This window comes from Colius striatus, chromosome Z, assembly GCF_028858725.1.
Source record: "Colius striatus isolate bColStr4 chromosome Z, bColStr4.1.hap1, whole genome shotgun sequence".
Taxonomy (NCBI): Eukaryota; Metazoa; Chordata; class Aves; order Coliiformes; family Coliidae; genus Colius; species Colius striatus.
In genome coordinates, this window is record NC_084790.1 from 14,387,916 (window position 1) to 14,412,855 (window position 24,940).

General features: G+C 38.5%; 1 protein-coding gene across 1 annotated transcript in view; it reads right to left on the bottom strand.

The window, feature by feature from the left end:
- Positions 1-6,291: 6,291 nt before the first annotated feature.
- Positions 6,292-24,940, bottom strand: part of MSH3 (mutS homolog 3) — a 114,084-nt gene continuing 95,435 nt past the window's right edge. The window contains exons 21-24 of the mRNA XM_062017553.1: positions 12,832-13,018; positions 12,492-12,621; positions 9,728-9,902; positions 6,292-6,685 (exon numbers count right to left, since the gene is read on the bottom strand). Coding sequence (XP_061873537.1) covers positions 6,577-6,685; positions 9,728-9,902; positions 12,492-12,621; positions 12,832-13,018 — 601 coding nt within the window. The 3' untranslated portion in view covers positions 6,292-6,576. The remainder of the gene's footprint in view (positions 6,686-9,727; positions 9,903-12,491; positions 12,622-12,831; positions 13,019-24,940) is intronic.

Sequence of the window (24,940 nt, forward strand, 5' to 3'; positions counted from 1 at the left end):
ATCTATATGGCATTTGAATACCTCCAGGGATAGTGAGTCCACCACCTCCCTGGGCAGCCTGTTCCAGTGTCTATCCTTTCAGTGAAGGATTTCTTCCTAATCTCCAATCTAAACCTCCTCTGGTACAACTTGAGGCTGTTTCCTCTTGTCCTGTCACTTGTTACTTGGGAGACTAACACTCGCTACAACCTCCTTTCAGGGAGCTGTAGACTGTGATCGTATCTCCTTTTCTCCAGACTAAATAACCCATTTCCCTCAGTCATTCCTCATTAAGACCAGTGCTCCAGACCCTCTGCTACCTTCCTTGCCCATCTCTGGACACATTCCAGCACCTCAATGTCCTTCGTGTGGTGAAAGGCCCATAATACTGAACACAGTATTCAAGGTGCAGCCTCACTAGTACTGAGTATAGGGGAACAATCACTGCCTTGGTCCCACTGGCCTTACTGCAATACCTGACTCAACTGACATTTCAGCAAGACTTAAAATCATTTACAAGTGTTGTAAACTTCCATGGTAGGTAAATTAATGTCATTTCTATAAATATCTATATAAATATTTGCAGTACAAATAAAAATCCTGTTGAGAATTAGTTTGGTGGAAGATATTGTATGTTAGTAAAAAAAAAGTAATTGCTACCAGTAACATATTTATCTTTACATATTCTATAATAACTTTCTTATATAACCAAATACAAAAACGCAGTGACAGGTTATCCAGTCCTCTCTCTTTTTCTCTTCCATCAAAATGATCTACCAGTTCTGGTCGTTAACCTGTGCCACTGTGATTTCTGAAGGCAATCCATTTGAGACAAGACGCTGAGAGGCACAAGACGCACACAGATACATTTTTTTATGTTAAGAGCAGGGAAGAGAGTCTTAAGAAGGTGATAAATACCATCTTTTTAAAAATGGATAAAAGCCATAAAGCACAAAAGTCTGTCAAGGAGGCTGCACCTTTATGTATAGCACAAAGCTGTATTTTTCACATCAATATTAAAAGTTAACAATGTCAGTAACATGCTGGCACAGGCAGCAGGAGCCAATACTTTATAGAGGTTTCCAAAAATATTAATATTTAGACAAAAGAGATTTATACATTCCTTTCTTGAAGACAAATCCAAGAGAAGCGTGAATTCCCAGACAAGGACTATTTAAGAATGGGTCATTCTTCTTTAATCTTTCAGCTGTCAGTATGCAGGAGACTTGCTGACTCAGCATACGGACAAAATTTTACTATTCTGGTTTAAAAATGGGGCATATATCCAAGATCACACCACTACCAAAACTGTATTTCGAATTATTTTTAATATGAATCTGGAATTTAAAAGAAATAAAAGAAAAAAGGAAAAAAAAAAGGAAAATGTAAGAGCAGTTTCTCATCTTTCTGTGTCTTAGGGCTCCTGCTATGACACAGACATCTCAACTTACCACAGCAAAAGAAATGAAAAAAACTTCCTACAAAGTTAATGTCTTTCCCTGCTTTCCCGTAAGTCTTTGTTTCTTTATATCCCTCCTGCACTCCGCACTACCAAAGGCCAAGGAATGTCTGCCTGGTTGCCTGTCTAGACTATGCCTAATCTCATGCTCTGCAAATGTACCCAGGTGAGCTCTGAACTCAGTCACATCCCAGAGCAATTTCCCTCATGTAGCCCTCCCTCTGCTAATAAGCATGTCTGCTCCACATCAACAGGACAAGGACTAGATGTCCTATGTGACTCATTAAAAATCTATCCCCAAGCCAGCAGTACACTTATCTAATAACAGTATGCATCTGCTAGGAATTATAATAATCAGCAGTGAATAAAACAGTAGCTTTAATAATTAGCTTGCATACCTAGGAGAAACCTTATCCAGATAGCAAGATAACCTCTGTTGTTGAACTAAGCAGGGTTAAATCAGAAGTTATTTACAACATGATTACAGATATTAGGAGAAAAGCCTGTAATTGCTCTGTACTTCACAGTACGAGCAGGCCAGTAATACCCTGTCCATTTCCCCATTTTTAATTGTAGGAGGGGTTTTTTCCCCCCCTCATTGCATCAAAGTGTTTTTTTCTTTTCAGAGTATAGTCTGAATGCTCTCTTGAGGGTAAAAAGTCTCTTACTAAAAGCACATTTAACACATAAGAGAAATTATTAATTGTTCAATTATTCTTTTTGACGACTATGGTCAAAGATCTTTAGTTCTGATGCAGATGTGTGTATTATTAATGTAGTATTAAAATCATTGTGTCTCACAATGTGTGGCACAGATCATAGAATCATAGAATGGTAGGGGTTGGAAGGGACCTTTAGAGATCATCTAGTCCAACCCCCTGCAGAAGCAGGTTCACCTAGATCAGGTGGCACAGGAACATGTCCAGGTGGGTCTTGAAGACCTCCAAGGAAGGAGCCTCCACAACCCCTCTGGGCAGCCTGTGCCAGGGCTCCCTCACCTGAACAGTGAAATAGTGTTTTCTTACGTTTAAGTGGAACTTTTTGTGTTCCAGCTTCATCCCATTACCCCTTGTCCTGTTACTATCTACCATAGAAAAAAGGGATATCCCAACCTCCTGACATCCACCCTTTAGATATTTATAAATGTTAATAAGATCTCCCCTCAATCTCCTCTTCTCCAGACTTAGACAGCCCCAGTTCCTGCAGTCTTTTCTTGTATGAAAGATGTTCCAGTCTCCTGATCATCTTCGTGGCCCTGTGCTGGATTCTCTACAGAAATTCCCTGTCCCGCTTGAGCTGAGGAGCCCAGAACTGGACACAGGACTCCAGACAAGGCTTCACCAGGTCTGAGGAGAGGGGCAGAAAAACCTCCCTGGACCTGCTGGCCACACTCTTTTTGGTGCATCCCAGAATGCCTGTGGGACTCCCAGCCTGTACTGGTGCATGAGGTTGTTCCTTCCCAGATGCAGGACTCTGCACTTGTCCTTATTAAACCTCATGAGGTTCCTCTCTCAAGCCGGTCGAGATCCCACTGAATGGCAGCACAGACTTCTGGGGAATCAGCCAGTCCTCCCAGTTTGGTGGCATCAGCGAACTTGCTGAGGGTCCCCTCATCCAGGTTGTTGATGAAGATGTTGAACAAGACTGGCCCCAGAACCCATAGAACTCATCCTTGTGGAACTCCACTGGCCACAGGCCTCCAACTCGACTCTGTGCCATTGATCACCATCCTCTGGGCTCTGTCATTCAGCCAGCTCTTGATCCACCTCACTGTCCACTCATCCAAGCCACACTGCCTGAGCTTTCTGATGAGGATGTTATGGGAGACGGTGTCAAAAGCCTTGCTAAAGTCAAGGTAGTTGACATCCGCTGCTCTCCCCTCATCTAGCCAGCCAGTTATGCCCACATAGAAGGCTATCAAGTTGGTCAAACAGGATTTCCCCATGGTGAAGCCATGTTGATTCCCCCTGATAACTATCTTTTCCTTCATATGTTTAATGACAACATTCAGGATGAGTTATTCCATCATCTTTCCAGGGATGGAGGTGAGGTTGACTAGCCTGTAGTTTCCTGGGTCGTCCTTCCTACCCTTTTTGCAGACTGGAGTGACATTGGCCTTTCTCCAGTCCTCAGGCACCTCACCTGTCCTCCATGATTGTTCAAAAATGATAGAGAGAGGCTTAGCAATCACATCAGCCAGCTCCCTCAGCACTCTAGGATGCATCCCATCAGGACTCATTGACTTATGAGCCTTAAGCTTGGCCCACAAGTCTTTAACCTCTTCCTCTTCCACCCAGGACAAGTCCTCTGCTGTCCTGGCCATCCTGTTATCCTTGCTGAGCTGGGCTTCCCGGGCATTGGCCTTGGCCGTAAAGACTGAAGCAAAGAAGGCATTCAGTACTTCAGCCTTCTCTGAATCCTCAGACACCAGGGCACCCTCTGTGTTCAGCAGAGGGCCCACATCTGCCCTCGCCATCCTTCTGCTGCTGATGTACTTGAAAAATGCCTTATTGCTGTCCTTAACATCCCTGGCTACATTTAATTCTAGAAGGGCTCTAGCCTTCCTAGCTGCAGCCCTGCATGCCCTGGCAATGTTCCTATACTTTTCCCAAGAAGCCAGCCCCTGTTTCCACCCCTCATAGGTGGCTGCTTTCTTCCTGAGTTGTCCCAGCAGATCCTTGCTCATCCATGGAGGCCTCCTACCTCCTTTTCCTCCTTCCTTGCACATTGGGACACACTGATCCTGGGCTTGGAGGAAGTGGTGCTTGATAAACACATACATTTAACCACACCTGGAAAGACTAGTTTTCTTCTTCATCTCTTTCAATTTATAGAAATACTCTTCACATACTGCAAGGAGATGCTTGTATTGATTGCTGCTATTAGAGTAGCAGACAAATTATTTGTTTAAATGATAGGTTGGCAATTCTTTATGACAGGCAAAAATATTACAACCTTTTTACTGCAAAGCTCTCTATATTGGAAAGACTAACTCAACCAGCTGCGACGACATTATTTCATGTTCGCGTGATATGCATCATTTTTAAGAAAAAACCCTTGTTTACTGAAAAAAAATAGAAAGGTTCATCTGTCTCCAAGATTACAAATCCTCATTTTAGTCATATCCTTATAGCAAAATCAAGATGGTATATTATTTCATTTCATTTCCTTCAACTTCCAGTGTGTTGGCCTTGGCTGCGTGCCAGGTGTCCAAAGCTGTCCACACCTCCTCAGATGGACTGGAGAGAGAAAATACAACAAAAGGGTCGTGGGTCCAGACAAGGATGAGGAGATCACTGGGGACTGCTTAACAACTACTGCCAAGGGCAAAACAGACTGGACTTGGGAAAACTAGTTTAATTTTTAATGAATCAAATCAGAGTAGGATAAGGAGAAACAAAATCAAATCTTAAAATATCTTCCTCCCAACTTCTTCTTCCCGGGTCTAGCTTCACTCCCAGTTTTCTCTACCTCCTCCTCCCTAGTGGCACAGTGGGACAGGGAATGGCGGTTATGGTTGGTTCGTCACAGTCTCTGCTGCTGTTTCTTTCTAGAGGCAAGGCTCCTCACACTTGCCCTGGTACAACATGAGGTTCCTCTCATAGGACATAGTCCTCCACAAACTTCTGCAGTTCTTCACAGGTCTTGCCAGGAACTTGCTCCAGCATGAGCTTCTCACAGAGTCATAGCCTCCTTCTGGCATCCATCTGCTCCAGTATGGGGTCTTCCCTTGGTTGCAGGTGGACCTCTGCTCCCCTGTGGTCTCCATGGCTGCAGGGGCAGGGCCTCACCATGGGCTGCAGTGCAGGCTGCAGAGGAATCTCTGCTCGGGGCCTGGAGCACCTCCTCCCCTCCTTCTTCACTGCCCCTGGTGCCTGTGTAGAGCTGTTGTTCTCAAATTCTCACTCATCTCTCCCACTGTAGTTGGTGGTTGGTTTTTTTTCCCCCTTCTCAAACATCTTAATCACAGAGGCACTACCACCATTGCTGATGGGCTTGGCGTTGGAGCTGACTGACACTTTCTCTGTTCGATGTGGAAGAAGCTCCTAGCAACTTCGTAGAGAAGCTACTCCTGTAGCTCCCCTGCTGCGAAAACTAGGTCACACAAACCCAAAATGCCACTTAATAAAATATAACAAACTATTTGCCAAGGTTTTAGTATGTCAATATTATTGCCCATTTTCATAGCAAGATATGTCAGCTGGTTATATTTATTTACAAAGGAAAATCAGTTTGGGTATCATATTCCCATTAGAAATTTGGTCTTGATAACTGCAAATAAAAAAAGAGCAGCATTTCTGTTTTTTCCCAGCATTTGACAGACCACTGGTGATGTCAGTTGCACAGTTTGGACTCTTTCACCTCACTCTAAACAATGTTGGAGTATTGTATGATAAGTTGTACTCTAAACTGTGCCAGAGACAGTCAAGATCACAAGAAAGTTAAAGCTGAAAAGGAAGCAGGTACGCAGGAGAATGAAGAGTCAGGCAAAGAAAACACAGTCTGTGCATGTTTTGTGCTTCTGCTTTGAAAACTATTAGTTGCATCATCATCAATCTCATCAGTAGAAAGAAAACTCTCCTAATATAGTCACACACACACTCTTGAATACATTGTGCACATAAAATTTGGGGGGTGCGCTACAAAACAATGAATTTTAGCTATATTAATACCAGAACAAAAAAAAGTCTCACTCTCTAGTATTCATTCTTACCAACTGCACTGCAGCATAGCATAGCCAAAATGCAGCTACATTTGCCCATTGCAGAGGAATATTTATTTAGAAATTGAAGTACAATAAAGTTAAAAGACATAATTTTATTTATAAAAAATATCTATTAATTTACCAACATAATTTTTCATGTTTTATAAATGTATTAGAAACTAAATCCAACACCAGTAGACATTTTTCAATTAAGGAAAAGGGTAGAAAATAGTTCAGGGAAGGAATGAGGACCAAGAAAATGACATACAATGAGGAAGTTGATGTGGGGCATCATACACAATGCGGCTTCTCTTATCCCTCAAAAAGCAGAAAAGTCAAATGCACCTAGAAATATATCCCCATAGAATTTCTTAGTCATCAGACCTAGATTTTGCATCTGCAATGTTTTCCATCTTTAAGTGTGATTTGAGGATTAAAAACTGTCTTTTCTTTCATCATCAGCTTCACACATACTTTTCCATCTTTGTAGTTCCTGAGAGTCATTTATTTTCCACACTTCAGCAAAGGACTTCAGCTTTTTTCTGGAGGAGGGGAGAAAAAAAATGAAAAAAAGAAATAAAAATACAGACATATATTTAAATTAAGCACATCAAACCTTGAAAGCCCTACAATCATCTGCAACATTTTTTATATAGTGACAAACAACTGTTTGTATAGTTGGAAATGCTATGTGATCTTTAAACAGTTAACATCTTCCAATTTATGTATTTCAGCTCTAGGATAGTCAACAATTTAATTTTACAACTAACTTACAGCACCAGAAGCATTGAAAAGACGGAATAAAACATAAATAAGGTAAATCATTAAGGAAATAATAGTACTGTAGTTTGAACTGTTTCATTTTCAGCATGCAGTTGCTACAAATTTGTATTTGCAGAATCATACAGACGATGCATTTCCAAAGTAAATGAGTATACAAATCCTTACCATTTTAACATTTTTTTAATTTAAGACATTCATAAGAGCTGTGACAAACTTAGACGACATTTAAAGTGGGTTAACACACATTCCTGATGACAAAGATGTCAAGGCTGGATGGAATATATCCAATGCATTTTCTTAAATAATATGAAAGCAATTTAAAAAAATAAGACAAGGCAGCTGGCCTGTGTGTATAGTGATAGCACAGGTCACGTCTAAGTTTGATTCCCAAGATCATGATAATTTTTATTTCCTACTACAGATATTCTATACCCATTTAAAAATGTATTAGTTTCTCTTTTGGGAAGATGGTGTAGAATAACACTTTGACATTTAGATCACAACATGACAGTAAGTGAAAATATACAGGAATATACAAAAGAAAATATTTCTATGATGATCTACATAGGAGAATATGAAAAATTAACAATTCTGTAATACAGTAATTTACACACTGTGAAATCAGACGTGATTTTTTTCTATATTTTGCTGACTTAAGCTCCATGTTTAGATAGATAGATTGAAGTTCCCGCCAAAGTGAACGCAAGAGGTCTACAATGAAGAAATAACTTGGTATAGGTTAATTCACAACTGCTTTGTGGAGGATGTCCCATGTCACTGACCCCCTACATGGTACCATCTTTCATTAAAGGGGGAGCCAAAAGTGTTGAACTTAGATGAGACAGGCTCGTCTGGCAGGCAGAGCAGGCAGTCTCAAGGTTACCTTTACTAGCTGCTGCCTAAATCAAGGGCCCTCTCTCTCTTCTCACTCACACCCTTCTCCTCCTTTGGCAGCAATGCCTTCTCACATGTAACATCAGGAAACAGAACTTGTGTGATACCAATTGCAGAAAGAATGATTTTTCATCTGTATTGGATCCCAGACCTGGCCTGTTTTGTGGATATGCATAAACCAGCCCTGGCAACACCAAGAAAAGGGCAGGGACCCCACTTCAGCAGCAGCCTGCAGGAGATGGGCTTGAGGAGCCTGGTCCCCGGCACATACACTCATGTACCTCAAGTGGCAGTAGTTTGCAGTGGGATGGCAGGTCCAGGGCCTTCCTGCCTCAGTCCTAAGTCAGCATAAAGGGCTCATCACAGCTTTAGGCTATTTATCCTTTTTCACTTTATGAAGACAATCAAATGTCATAATCAAAGCTAAAATACAGCTGGTAGCCGACATATTCAAAAGCTGATAAATGGAACACGATTAAGTCCCATAACTAAGACTGCCCAGTCAGCCCTCATTCTACACCTCTATGGGCACTGTAAATCCGCCTTCCCCTCACTGCACACTATTTTTACTGCCCATAGGTTCTAAATGCAATTAGCTCTTTTAGTAATGGAGACATGCTAGAAGACCATTTATGCCCTGTCAAGTAATATGTTAGTATGATTTTCATGGAACAAACGAAGATAAAACAAAAGGAAATTTTACTTCACATCTAAATTTTATTACACAGTAATTCTGGCCTTCTAGCTCAAACTCACTTTTCTCTCAGTTTTAGAATCCTAAGTATCCTATAGCAACAGAATTAAGATACTGCCAGTAATGTGCTGTTTTACCACTGTCAATTATGGACTATTATTTCCAATTAATGTAAGCTGCCACACTGCTTTTCCCATAAATTGTCATGTATCCTAAATAGAATGTTTTGTTTTCTTTTTTTGTAAAAGGGGATATAAACTGGCAGTAATGCTAAGGACTAAGTTTCTAAATCATTGCTTGCAACTACAACTAATTAGTACTTAACATTTTTTCATAAGAAATTATTCTACCAGGATTAGTTACAGCCATCAAAGACATTGATTTTTTTTATATTCCTAAAAGGCTATTTGAATTTTCCTGGTAAGACTGCAACTGCAAACAGTAACAGCAAAAAAAACATCAGTGGAAATGACTATGAATACTAGCATGTATTTATATCTAAAGTGTGTATATAATGTTACAGGTTTTATAAAGAGAAATGGTATTTGATGCACATAGGAATTCTCATAACTAGTCTAATATATAATACAATATGCTCCTAAATGAAAACTAGTTATCAGAAAAATATTAAAATCCTTAGACATCTAGTACAGTTTTGTGTGTTTGGGAGGCAATATATATTATAAATATTTATTTTGAAGTTAAACCAGAAGAACAATATCCTCATTACCTTCTATACAAACAGGATTTCAAGTTCTAAAATGAATAATAAACTTTCTAAATTAAATCTAGTAATATTTCATCTATCACTGGTAAGAAGAGAAGCAGGTATTAGAAGACAGCTATAGTTCAAATCTATCTTCCTGAAAACAGTGAAAATACATACCTGAAAGAAAAATTTTTTCGTATTTGCCATAAGAAAGTAACAAATTAGTTACTCCAAATGTTAGCTCAATGTGCATTTAGTTTTTCGCAATCCTGTTTCAGAGGGCAGTAATTAAACTCTGATATAATAGCAAATATAAAATCTAAAGCTGTTCTTGAAATGGATAGCACAAGTTCCTAAATACTTTTTTTTTCAGTTTTGTTTCACTGCCTTTTCCCTGAAGGATAAAGAGATATCTAAAGTAGCTCCTACTGCTCCTTTTAATGCACAGTGTGTTCCATTAAGGGCAAAAAAAATAATTTAAAAAACCCTCACAATTTTTCTGACCTTTTCATGTTCACTATGCTCTCCAATTCCTTTGATTTGTGAGCTGCCTTCTTCAAGACTTCTTCGGGAATATCTGCCAGTTTGGCAACATTTAGCCCATAACTCCTTGCAGAGACTCCTTTAGTAATTTGATAAAGAAAAGTGATAAATTCAGGATTCTCTTCATCTTCAGATCCTAAAAGAAATCCAAGAACCCAAAATCAAAACCTCCTCTACTAGGTTAATAAAACATAGTAGATCAAAGACTGCAATGGCAAAGACTGTGATCTTATTATCATTCATGCTTCCTGAGTGATGTATTCTATTGAAGAAATATGAAAGAAAAATGTTTCCTTGAGACCACATATTTTTACCTACTCATAAGTCTGAAAAAACTCTTTATTATACTTTTATGTGGTGTCTTATTAAGCAGACTTGTGTGTGTCTCATTAAACAAACTTTGTATGTCAAAGTGATTAGTTATGCTCTAAGTGGGATACTGCATCTCACATTTGCTGAGAAACAACAGTATCATTTGTCCGTTATCCCATAATTAAGAAGTCAGTAACTATAATAAAACTAAGATTTTTCTGACTTTCAGGAAGTGAGAACCCACAGAAAATGCTTAGTAATAAAACAAAGGTTAGGATGGTGGGTCTTCTGCTAGAGACTTCTTTCTTTTCAATTACAACAGTATGGAAACATTAGAGCCATCATCATAAACCTGATGACCCCTTCCTCTTTCTCTTCAGACATCCTTGCTGTATCTCTGCACAATCCAGGCTTTGTGTAAAGAGCGGAAAAACTATGGGGTCATTCACTGCCATTCATTCTCCCTGGTTAAAAATACAGGGTTTTGTAAACAAGGGAGACTTCCATAAATGCTCATGACTCAAGCCAATTCGATCTGAGTGATCCAAGCCATAGACTGGAAAAAAAAAAAGCATGCTATTAAAACTCACCTTAAATAAAGGAATTAAAATGTTGAGACATAAGCAGCTAAAGATACAGGCAGAGAAAGAAACATGGATGCATTGCTGCTCATAGGCTATGCCACTACATCTACTGTGCTTTCTGCAGCAAAACGGTGAAGACTACATATGGCCTGAAGGTTCAGGTCAACTAATACTGCAAGCAGAAATGCTGAAGCAGCACACTAAAACCCAAAGAATAGGGTTCCATAGACACAGCAATTAAGAAATATTAAGTATTAAATGTTGGCAACATCTCAATTGCCTGAAAGTATCAGAGATCAACAGTTTCATTAATGAACTCTGTAAGAAAAGGACATACTGATGCTCAGGAGAGTGAGGCCCTGAACGTGGAACACCAATGTGGCTAGATAGTGCTCAACTAAACATAACATTACTTTGAAGTACCTGTGCTCAAAGTTAACACATATTTCTGACATTCCTGCATCTCATATTAAACAGCACACAAAAGCAAAAGTCTCCCTCTATCCAATCCCAAAACTAACTCTCTGAAAAACATTTAAAAAGTGATGGGCTGTATGTTGAAAAACATTATCTAGTGGCAAATACTCAAGTGTCCTGTCTCAATTAGTTTACAACTTAAGCAGATAATACAATGTTAAGAATTAATTGCAGGGAAAGTTAACAACAAATACCATGCCAACACTTAAAAAAAAAATAACCTATGAATGGCTCAGGGAACAGGACATTATTAGACATAGTGGGAAAATCAGAGTAAAAGTAGAATAGTCAAGTACCTGATTAAAACTCATACATCAAGAAAAAAAATAAATCAAGGTATGTTTCTATGGAGAGAAATCCTACATCACAAATGTGCTGTAAATTTGAAAGCCATGTGAATAAGAGAACCAGTGAATAAACCCTATGTGGATTTTAACAAAAGTCCTGCATAAAATACTCTTTTGAAAACTAAGCAGCCACAATCTAAAAGGAAAGTATTTGCATTAGTAAGTAATTGGTTAAAAGATAGGAAACTGATAGTAACAGTTCTCACCATGAACAGTGATTATCATTGCAGTTAGACAGAGCTACTCTACATATCCCTTATCAAACATAAAAAAGAGCTAGAGAGGTAAACTGATAAACTACTGAAAATACTAATTCAGGGCAAAAGTGACAAGAACTATGGTAACTCTTCTGCTTGGTAAGACTCAAACTGAATGGGATTACGATAAGCAATCTAAAAATTACACATGGCATAGAAAAGATGAATAGAGATTATTCCTCTGACTCTTCTAATCCAAGAACTGTATCATCAAGTGAAGCTACACTTTGTTTCTAAGTTGTTTCAAAACAAACAAGAGGACATGGTTCTTCACACAATGCAGTGTTACATTTTAGTGTTCCTTAACATAGTAGGATGAAGATGTTAAAAGTACACAACGATACTCAGGGAAACCTGATAACGTCATTGAAATTAAATCCACTGAAGATACTACAAACCAGAACACATGTTTAGCTCTTGAAGCCGCATAAATAGCAAATGTTTGCAGATAGTGAGATCTTTTAGAGAAAGAGTTGTCATATGGTTGATCCCTAATTCCTCCTCCCTAATCCTTTGTACTTGGCTACTGTGAGAAGCTGGATACTGGGCATGGTGAATCTTTTCTGTGACCTAGCATCCCTATATTAAAGAAAAATGGTAGTTTAGTTTTTAAATCCCCCCAAAACGTGTGTATAGGCTGATAGTCCAGTGAGTTTGGAGGTGTAAATTTCACAATGAAGTTTAAATCACCATAAAAAATTCTACCTGTACCTATAATATCAGAATCTCAGATGGATTTATACTGTACCTTTTTGTTCAGTACTTTCTTCCTCATTCACCAAGAAAGCCATATGGTAATTACCAACCTTTTCTGGATATACTTTCTCTAACTCACAAACTGAGGGATAGTGAGTGACAAACAGTGTCAGTGACTCCACCTACAACAATGAAAAAGACACATAAGAAGTTTTGGCTTAATTTTTTTTTTTAAACATATCAACATAGAATTGGTATCCTTTATCCATATCCCTTCATTCTGAGCTTATACATGTCATATTTCCACATGGAAATACACACCATGTAGAAGTCAGCCTACCATAGTAAGGCTGAAAAAGCATTCATAAGCATATGTCAGACTGAACACTTACATCTCTAATAAAATGTTCAAGTGTAGCATAAGCAATAGCAATTCCATCATGTGTGCTAGTTCCTCTTCCCAGTTCATCCAAAATTACTAGTGATCTTGAAGTTGCTTTTCTTATTATCTCAGCAGTATCTGTCAGTTCTTCCATAAAAGTACTTCGCCCTTTATAAATATTGTCTGCTGCACCCATTCTGCATTGAGATACAAAACAGATCAATTTATTAAGTTCAAATAAATGCCAGATAACACTGGAAAAAAAATCATGACAATTAAACCATTTTGTTACAAATCTCTTGCTGCTACTGCAAGCTGAGCAGAATAACTGACACAGAACATTCACCTTCCAGAACAAGCTAAGGCATAGGAGAAAAAGCACAATAGCACATGGTGCAGAACTGAGTGTACTCTAAAAGTCCAGAAGGAGTTCCTTATGTACCATTAAATGAAGAGTTCCATCCACTTCCCATGAGAACAGGATATACAGACCCTATGGGTGTCTGCAGCATTAGGCTGTAGTGAGAGCAAGGAAATTTTTGCTGGGCCATTGGTAATCTAGTTCCAGCATAAATCCACAGACAAAAATCTTATCACCTCACATCAAATTTAGGAGTACAGGGGGAAAAAAGAGGAGGTAGACACAGAATTACTTCTTAGCACGTAATTCTTCCATGTTGACAAAACGTACAAGGCAGCCTGCTCTTCCCTTAAAATGGACCCTGGGAATTCAAACCAGTCAGCCCACTAGAAGGATTCCAGTAAAGGCAGCTGAAAACATGAATTTTATACTTTTGTTTTAGTTTGAAATTCTAATTAATAAGGTTTTTAAATGCTAACTACACTGGAAAGTATCAGATATTAGAATTTCCATGTAGAGAGAGAGTAGGTATTCATGTGATCAGGTATTTGTGCATTCAGATGCAGCAGTTATCTCCTTCAGGCTGACTTGCTTAGTAGAATGCTTTCACATAGTTTCAAAAGATCTCGCCTCGTCTTAGTAGTGCCTAAAGGAGCCTACAAGCAAGGTGGAGAGGGTCTTTTTACAAGGCCATGTATTGGTAGAACAAGAGCTAATGGCTTCAAATTGAAAGAGATGAGATTTACATTAGATGTAAGAGAGAAATTCTTCCCTTTGAGGGTGGTGAGGCTCTGGCTCAGGTTGCCCAGAGAAGTTGTGGCTGCTCCATCCCTGGAAGTGTTCAAGGTCATGTTGGAAGGGGCTTTGAGTGACTTGATCTAGTGAAAGATGTACCTACCTATGGCAGGGGGGTTGGAACAAGATGACCTTTCAGGTCTCTTCCTCTCTATGTTTCTATGACTGTACATACAAGTCACACTGATTTAAGGAAAATTGACTCACAAGTTTAGCAAATTACATCTTTTAACAGCTGGCCACAACAGTATTTAAAGCTAATCAAAACTTTAAAGTGAATCTCAATATGGACTTTTTTTCTCTCAGTCTTTTGCTTTCTCTAACACAATTGTTTCTGTTGCCTACAGAAGCAGCAGAAAAACATCATTTTGTGAACACCTTACAATTTTCAAGAGTAATGACTACCAATACCAAAAAACGGCAGGTTTGACCTAGTACAGCTATGACTTTTATATATTATCTGTCTCCTGCCTGTAAATTTGGTATTGTAACACGCATAACTTCTCAATATATAAATCTTTAATTATAAATTGTCATGGTTTAGGCCCATCAAGGGACAAAAGACCACGACTAGACTGAAGCACCAAAGACCTGAGAATTGTCAAAGGGCAGGGAGAGCTTAATTGCTGCTTATGGTCCAGGACAAAACAGACCAGGCTACTCAGCTTGGGGAAGAAAACATAAAATAATTTAATCCAACACTAATTAAAGCATAAACATAAAACACAAAAACATAACAAACACAAAACAACACAGAGTGGTACAACGATGAAGAACACAACCAGTCCTTTAAAACCACCTTCTCCCCACCCCTCCCCTCTTCCCAGGCTCAGAGACTTGATCCCGGTGTCTTTATCTCCTCCTCCACTGAACAGCTCAGGAGGGGCATGGAATGGGGGTTTTGGTCTATTCCTGATAGGTTTTGTGGTTTGTCTCTCCTCAGGGCAGGTGGGCTCTGCACCAGTCCTCTCTACACTTTCACAGGGTCCCTCACACACATGGCAGGCCTGCACGGGGTGCTCTGACGTGCGTTCATCCCAAAGGCTGCAGCTCCTCTCTCCTCCCTGTGTGGGGCTGCTCTGCAGCCCGCAGGCTCTCCAGCACGGCCTGGGCCATGGCCGCCTCCCCACACAGTCTCTTGCCCGTCTGGGCTCACTCACACGGAGCTGCTGGTGGCTCTCAGTCCTGCCATTGCCCTCCACGGGTTGCAGGGGCACAGCCTGTGTTCTCACCACGGGTTGCAGAGGGGTCTCTGGTCTGGTGCTCCTCCTTCCTTCCTCCTTCTCTGACTGTGGGGTCCATGTGGTCGCCTCCATCTTGTACCACTCTTACACCTCCTCCCAAGCACTTCAAATTCCCGTCCTTAAATAGTGATCACAGAGGCACCAGATTGGCCCAGCTGGGCTAAAGGTGGTTCTGAACCCAAGAGCCAGGGGAAAGCCCAAGAACTCTTTACCAGTTCTTCACTGCAACCCAGTCCCCTGTTACGAAGCAAAGGCAGCTCCTCCCTAAACCATGACATAAACGAACTAGTTTTGGTTGGAGATGGGCATTCTAATACAATGAGCAAACTGAGTGTTTTGAGTATGTGCTTACACACACACAGAGTAGGTACACTCCCACGTTCTCTGGAAGAAAGTTAATTTTGCAAGACCTAATTAAACTTAGCACGAACTTCAAAGAATTATGTAATTCAGGCATCATAAAACTAACATTAAGGCACTTATTACTGTAATATTTTTAAGTGATGGGTTAAGAACTATGAACATATTACTGAATTTCTCATAGTGCCCCCCAACACCCCTCAGCCCCTTTTCTAGCTTGTTTCAGCCATCAGGTACTACTGTAAAATCAAATGATCCCCTCCATCGCAATATTGCGCACATCAACAGAGAATAATAATTTTAATCTATTTTTAAAACTATTTACAAATAAGTTCACCAGAACAACAAATACCTTCTATGTCTGAATAATCTCTGACTTCATAATGGACAACTTTAACCTTAGCTTCCAACCCTAGGATTATTAGTATTATTATTCTATCATCTTTATTTGGCTTTTCATTACAGAGACTTCACCTAACAGGCTGGCTGTTCTGCCCCTATGATGATGATTACAGTTAGATTTCTCAGTACTATTTTTCTCCTGGATTGCATCATTTTCATAAGAGCCCTTCAAAATCATTTAGTCATTTTCTATCCTATTTGCACATGAAAATAATGTTCAGAATTTCCTCACTAAATGCCCAAGATGCAAACAGAAGTATTCTCTTTCTCTTGTTCTTAACAAAAGCTGCAAAATAAGCTTTTCTTTTCAGCATCTTAAAAGCATTCAAATCCAACTCATGCTTATCTACAGATTAAAAAACCTCATGTATTTTTAAACGACACAAAAACTCCTAAATGTCATCCTTTGAAATGGGATAAAATTGTTCTTTCTGCCTCTGTCCTTGGCATTGGAAGAATCGTACTTGTTTTTTAAACTTTAACGATAAGCAGCATTATCCCAGAAATAATTAAGAAAAGCTATTTTAATGTGGATGATTGTATTTATAAAACTATCAGTTAATATGTAAGAAGATGTTGCTCCTAATTATATGTTATATTATTCCTGATACAATGAAGTATTTGAGTCAAAACACCTATTATTTAGACAATTCTTTTGCAAGTTTAAAACAGCCATAACAAATCCAGCTAAACTTCTACAAAATTCCATTGCTTGGAATTTACACTTTAATGTAGCTTGCCTCTTAAATGTTTTGCACATCAAAACACGAAACTTTTTCCTATAATATTCTGCCCACAAAGAGCGTGCAGACACTCAATGTGAAAAGTGCCTCTTTAGCACTGGCAAGAGATCCATCACTCCTCAGCAAACGCAATTTGGCTGTAAACCACTTGTTATAATGTCTCTTTGACAGTTAACCAAATTTCATAAAATTAAAAGCTCCTCATCTTATAATGTTCAACACATGTATTATGTAAAGGAAAAAAAAAAATGAAAAAAGAAAACCAAGAGGCACTATCTCTTCTCAGCGCTAGGTTTCCAGTGGTAAAGACTCCTGTTTATGCCTCCCCCAAAAAATAACAGGGAGGCAATGTTTTCATAAATCAAATTTTAGAGGATAAATTACACATAGCAGCAGCTAGTTTTATGTAAACCAGCTAGTGGTATATGCTCAACCTGTTTGTGACCCCTTAGAGAAAAAGATTGAGATTTCCTTATTTTTCAGTAGCAGCATTCAAATGGCTGGGTTGTTTTTTAACTTGCTCTCTTGACATAATACACGCAACACAGTGCTGACCACTTCTAATACACGTGCTCATCATCCTGGGAAGGTATCCTATGATATTATGTCCTGGGATTTTTGTCCTCTATAATTGTTGTGAATTTCTCTGATGATACAAGCTATGATACCACTCAGAAACCACTTAAATAGCATAAAAATCCTTGAGGTGAAAGGTAAAAGTCATGTAGTCAGAGTTCATCTAAATTTGCTCTCAATAGGTCCAAATTAATATTGCTGAACTGCGTGGTCAAGAAAGTTACCTATTTTCAAACTTCTCATCAGCTGGACACCTCTGAAGCTTTGGAAACTATCCACAAAAAATCTGTATGTAAAGAAATTGAGGCCACAGAGCTTGGAGCTCCTCCTCTCAGAATCATGTTATCACTGCTCTCTAAAAACCCAAATGTTCTTGAGAAGGGCATACACTTGAAGACATGATGACTATCAGTGGCACAAGAACAACAGAATAACCCAAAACATTGTTTTGGAGCAGAACAGAGAGGCCCTCGGAGAACTGCAGCTGCCCTATGCCAAGGGTCCAGAGGTGAAAGTGATGACATGTAGGATAAATCACAAATTGACCCAGAGTGACAGAATGCAGTGAAAAAAAAAAATCAAGAAAACAAATCATATTTCCCAAGTAGAAAAATGAATCAGGGAGTCCTGATTGATAATAGACTAACCATGAGCCAGCAATGTGCTCTTGTGGCCAAGAAGGCCAATGGCATCCTGGGATGCATCAAGAAGAATGTGGCCAGCAGGTCAAGGGAGGTTCTTCTGCCCCTCCACTCTGCCCTGGTGAGGCCTCATCTGGAGTCCTGTGTTCAGTTCTGGGCTCCTCAGCTCAAGGGACAGAGAACTTCTGGAGAGTGTTCAGCACAGGGCCACCAAGATGATCAGGGGATTGGAGCATCTTCCTTATGAGGAAAGGCTGTGGGAACTTGGGCTGTTTAGTCTGCAGAAGAGAAGACTGAGGGGAGATCTTATTAACATTTACAAATATCTAAATCGTGGTTGTCAGGAGGTTGGGACATCCCTTTTTTTTGACGGTAGCTAGCAACAGGACAAGGGGTAATGGGATGAAGCTGGAACACAAAAAGATCCATTTAAATATAAGAAAAAAATATTTTACTGTTAGAGTGACGGAGCAGTGGCACAGGCTGCACAGAGGGGTTGTGGATTCTCCTTCCTTGGAGGTCTTCAAGACCCACCTTGGACATGTTCCTATGTGACCTGATCTAGGTGAACCTGCTTCTGCAGGGGGGTTGGACTAGATGATCTCTAAAGGTCCCTTCCAACTCTACCATTCTATGATTCTATGGAATCCAGAAGTTTCGTCTAATTAGGCCTTTTCCATGCTACCTTTCAACACAAGTTATCCAACATTTTGTTGGTTGGTTTCATTATAAAATTAAGAGCACTGACGAGATCTCAGGTATTTTATTTTTCTTTATGTTAGTGTGAATCCCTCACACTGCTTGTCAAAATGACTGAGGAGCGCAAAAGCTCCCAGTGTTAGCAAGAAGCAACTACATAGCACCAAAGAAAACCCAGAATACAAGATTGCAAAACTATTTCTTAAAACTTATTTCATAGAGCTGTCAACATCCTGATCCTATTTAGTTATTCCTAGTTTATAAAATACTTAACACTAAAAAAACAATTAAGATTTTTTGTGCCTTGATTTTAGAATTTGCACTTGAATTTACAAGTTCATCCACAATAGTTACAGGATAAATTAATCCTAGTCCCTATTACAAAGGAATAAAGCTAATTAACACAGAGTCTCTATACACTGCCTTTGCAGTTTTCAAAAGAAGGAATTTCAGGTTTCCAGAATGGTTTGTCTTCCCGGGAATCAGAACTGAAGCCAGATTTCACCTCAAAATGCAGTCATAGTCAAATTATTTATTCATCAAGAACAATTAACATTAAAAGAAAATTACTCTTTTCTCTGAGAACATCATAAAACTAAGGTGTTGAATACTGCGCTCTCAACACCACCACCAAAGTCACTCCTTTTCTGACTCAAAGAGAACACTGAGAAAAAACAAAAATTAAATAAATTTATAATGCAACTTCACAATCCACTCACTTCCTCATACAAAACCCCTCAAAATGTCATTTGAAAGATCACTATATTTGAACAGGAGTTATTTAATTAAAATAACTAGGTTACAGAAAGAAAGGATTAGATGGGCTCTTGCCTTACAGTTTATCCCTTTTCTTGCATGGGACCATCTCTACAACATGTTTTTTATCTACATGGTACAGTTAATATTTTTTTTTAAAGGTTCTTATATAACTGTCTTGTATTCTTTTGTTTCTTTTCAGAAAACACTCATCCCAGATGAAGTTATATGTAATCTCTGCAGGAAAAAAATGGTTGCTAAAGTGTGAGTCTTAACTGAAGATGAGAACAGAAGAAGCTGATATGGATCCTGACATGAATAGAAGAACCCAAGCACAGTTTCATTTCAACACTTCTCCCACTGAACCAGGTTATTGACTGTCTATTAGCAAACATCACTTATTGAGACTTCACAGGTTAAAAATCAAAAGAAGTTTGTAATTTGTCTGCCAAGAAAATGAAAATAGGTATCCTAAATGGAGAACTGGCAGGCTGACTACTGCATGTCCTCTCCTACTGCAGTCCCAAGAATTTCAACACTTTTAATAAGAACAATTCCACAAAAGTGCTTTGAAACCCTGTGTATTTGAGAAACACTCACACTGCTAAGAAGCTTTTCAAAGTGGTGAGTGCCCAAAGTAGCCCAACTGGGATTTGTAACTTCTGGCTGCTTTCCACATATAATGAAAATATATCAAGTAACTCTTTAGAAGATAGCATCTGCAAATTTATAGCAGTTCACTGGCAAGAAACTAATGCTTCACACTCCCCCACAGAGTACTGGTAAATCATTTACTTCATTTCCATCAAACTCTTACTATTTCAAATAAAAAACTGGCAATAAGAAAAATAGTTTACAGAAATCACAATTATGGAATTTTAAAAAATAACTCTTATCCTAAGCATGACAGAAAGCATTGTCATTACAGGAGTTATTATTTTTGCATTACTCATGGTTAACTAGTAAGAATTAAATGTGCGCAAAGTTAAGTGGATGACAATGATAGGAAATCAGACGATGCTCATATTACTAACCTCATTACAGTCAACATGCACACACGTGCTCAACCATTTCTACCACTGGCTATTTGCACATTTTAAATAAATAAATATCAATGGTATGCTACTAATTTAGAAAAACAGTTGTAAAAAAGTCTGACAAAATGCATTACACATTTAATGCAAAATACATTTTTATTTCCTAAACCATTCTAGACCTACAATATTCTCAGTGACTGAGAAACTATTTAAACTAATAAAACTAGGGATACGTACTTTGCACTACCCTGGAAAGAGAAGCAAGCAAGTCCAAAGTGATTTTAATAATCAATTTTATAATGTTTTTTCAGTTTTCTTCTCTTTTCTGTATCACTAGGCAATTAAAATAGCCAGTATTCACTTAAGTCTTCATTACCTTACAGATCTGGCCAACAGAGACATGCCGCACAGCAGCACTCTGGTATATTAAATGTACCTAACAGGATTAGCTTTCAAGATGAGAACTGCATTGATTCTTTAGTCAAAGCCAGAGGAAAGTAAAACATCCATGGAATGTAGTGAACATTCAGTATTTCAAAAGCTTCACTTCAACTGACAGAACAGGTAGGAGACCAGAAAATAAAACAGCCATGTAGTCCACACAGTCACTGAATGACAAGAAGTTACCATTTTTGTCTCATTCCTAATGCTTTATAAGGTAACATAAATTGTTCTTCCAAAAGCTTGTGTTACATTAACTAGCAAAGAACACCTGAAAAAGCTCTTTCCTGAAATCCAGAAATGACACCCTAAATAATATAAAAACTTGACAAAAAACACTTGTTATATATTCTATACCACCTACATCACTTGTTGCACCACCTGCATCACTGTCAAAATAATCCAGCAGATTTTTGGTTAACACTAAAAATTTCCACTGTATTTTAAAGCTGGACTTGCCCATGTTTACGTTGTACCTTCTCCATCCCACTTTACTCACAACCCTGTAGTGGCTGGCTGTCAGAGTGCAAGGGCTGAGCTCTCAGAGTGGAGGGTTGTCTAGATGCAAAACAAGGGCACAACAGCAATAACTGAAATTCTCCATTCAAACATGCAAAGGATTTTATACCTAATGTATCAGTGCATTGCCTTCTCCAGGTCCATCAGCTTTTACATTTATTCAAAATGAGAACTCAACATTTCCTTTTCTTGCCCTCAGTGAGAAAGCTATGGTTTGTTCACATACAGCGGCACCAAGCTGAGGTTTCTACTCCAGCTTCTCATTCTGAATGAGAGATCTGCTAGCATAGGCAGCGTACAGTAAAGTCCAACACTAGATGGAAAAGTTTGTGAAGGCTCCATCAAGCCACTGAAGCCCCAAACACATATTTTACCCTGCTGCAGGAATTCATTAATACTGTATAAATGTAATTGATGGTCAAGAGAAAGAACAGATTAAGAGTAAAATCAATTTGCAGAAGTATAAATTATAAGCACAGTTATTCTAATTAGGGTGTTTACTTGCAAACTATCAATATTAACTTGAGGAAGCTGAAATAATGAAGACAAAGAAAAACTAAACCCTAAATTATCTACAGGTTTACACTTGCTACACTACTCTCGGATTCCAGCGAGGGGACTCAAGGTAATTAAGTTAATGTGCATATGTAGCTGAAGGATTGAGGCCAAGGGGGATTAAAAAGCAGAAACTATAGCAACAGACTAGGGACAATAGCTGAAGCATTCAGAGCAAGTGAACTTTTCCCCTTTAAACCTGTGGACACTAGAGAAAATCCAATTCAAAATGCGACTAGGTTAAATCATAGCATGGAAGAGTTTTAGGAAGGTAAATACCACCATTCACTGTAAGAGTCTCAACCTTATTGTAAAAATAAACTGGTCAGCATTACAGGCACATTTTCTTCCCCTCCTGCCCCATCTCCTATTCACCCTCATTATGGAGAAAGCCTTTCAATATCTGTAACTTGCAGGAGAAATTGTTTTATGTATCTCACTGTCTTTTATTGACTTATATGAATTTTCAAGACTGATGTAAACCCCTGCCAACAAAAGAATTGTTTGTATTTACAGATTTTATCAAATGTCATGTGTGTAAACTAAAATCAGCTTTGTTAATTATATTATATGTATATGAGATATAAACCTAACACTGCAGATGCATGTTACTATGAAATGAACAAGGACATGAAACTAAATTAGATACAAATATATGCATAGCACAGCTTAATCTGTTTCTACAGAGCTACTGAACACCATCAGAAACAGTTACAGTTCAAAAGTACTGTGAGACGTCCAAGGCATAGCTTCTAGAATAACAGAGTAATTTCCAATTTAACAACACTAACTACAACTTTTACTTATTCTTTTCGAAAATGAACATCTCCAAACGACAACAAATAGGTGCAGTGAATTTAATATATCACCCTTTTTTTTTCTCCTGAAAGTGGGGAATAATTTACCCCAGAGGTGTAATTATATGACTGCAAGCATAAATGAAAAGCTGAATTTTTTTTATTCTGGCAACAAACACAAACACAATTAAGCAAGAACAAAATGAAACAAATTACTGTGTCATAAAGAAGCAACAGTACTGAAAATTACTTTTGGGTTCTTGACAACTAACAAGTTCTGTTTGTCTGACTGTCATTGTTGCTTTCCAGAGCAATGCAACAATACTTGTTTACAATATCACTACATAAAATTCTCATGTGCACCTGCCAGTCACTTGGGATTGCTTTGTATGAAGGGTTCCCTGCACAATAGATAAATTAATGTGTATAGCAAGACCAGTAAGCATTGCTACATGTATTGGAATAAACAAAGATACTAAAAGGTACCTCTGCTTTTGCATCTTGTGATCCTTATCTTTCATACTCTAACTGCACAGCCAAATTGCTAGAATCTAGTGCTTTCTCAAAGAAAAATCTGAGCAACTTAAACATTTCCTTTCAGGTGTAAATAACACACACAAAAAAAACCTCACACTAACAAGGCATCAATCACAATCCTGGCCAAAACCAGGTAATGTACAGACAAGTTGCTCTGCTGAGATAAACTCCTCCACAATTTCTGTTTAGCACTCAATCTCCTGGTGATTCTGTATTACACAGGATGCTTGCAGACTGCCCTGCCAAACACTACTGTCACCTCACAACGAGAATTTCATAGCCTACATTTTTATAAAGGTATGAACAAACTGACTAGCTGAATCTTCCCGCCAGGTTTTGTGATTTAGCTGATATTTCTGGGACAGATATGAAGACTAATCTTCATAATCCTACCCTGTAAGCCTCAAAGAAATCAATAGAGCTAAACAAAGCAATAAAAGGAAGCAAGGAATTTTTCAGTTCGGTATCTAGTCTTCTGATTTACGAACAACAAAGCTCACATGTGATATAAAAACATATGTTATTCTAGTAAAATATTGAAGAGTTCATTATAAAGGACAATTTATTACGGTTAGGTATCTGAATGAATCTGAAAGAATCTATGCCAGTCCAGCCCAATGATTTGATCAATTTTAGAGGTTACATCCAGCACAAGAATTGTTAAAAAGGCACAGAAATCCTGAAATCGTAATGATGCGGGCACCTCAGGGAAAGATTTTTCATCAGATTAAAAAACAAAACCCAAACCCATGATTATGTGATTACGTAATCTCTCGTGTATGACTTGAAGTATAGTATATTTTAAGATTTATTACAAAACAAAATCAAGGCAGATCCCCCAAGGGGTGAAAAGTAATACTATAATACTCCACTCACAGAACAACAGGCTAAGAACAAGATGGGACAGGCTCATTTAAAACAACTCTACTTAAGTCTTTCCTGCACACTAGGAAAGCATTTAAAAATGTCATCAGCATGCTTCCCCCTCAGCAATCAAGGTTAAATACACAGAGCAGTTTTGGATGGAGAATGTCCATTTCTTTACTGTGTTTAATAAAATCACAATGTAGAAAAAGACCTTTTGTGAAGAATACTTCTAAACCACTTTCAAAAAACTTCCTGGGCAGTACCATCCCCGGAGGTGTTCAAGAGATAGGTGGATGTTGTACTTAGGGAAATGGTCTAGTGGTTGACAGGGCTGGGACAAAGGCTGGACTCAATGACCTTAAAGATCTCTTCCAGCCAAAACAAATTCTATGATTCTATTTGTGAACCAACGAATGCATAAGTAGCAAAGAATATAACAAGCTGCATTCTGGACATAAAATATCCTTTTTCAAACTTCGTTTGCCTATTGCTGTGCAAATAGCATAATTTCTGCAATGAAGCTCTGAAATAACGAAGGTTACTTATGTATTATTTTAAATATTAAAAATTGCCCCCTCTGTCCTGCACCTGTACAGCTCTCTCTTACCGATCAACAGGTGAAACTGGAATGAAATTAAGTGGAACATTATTTGTGCTGTTACAAAAAGCTGAGAAGTTTTTTGCCACCAGCAGTTTGATCAATGGAACATTCATTAATATTTATGAGCACCATTTGTTTTTACTCTTAAGTAATGTACACCAGGTCTCAATTTATTGTGAAAAGCATTT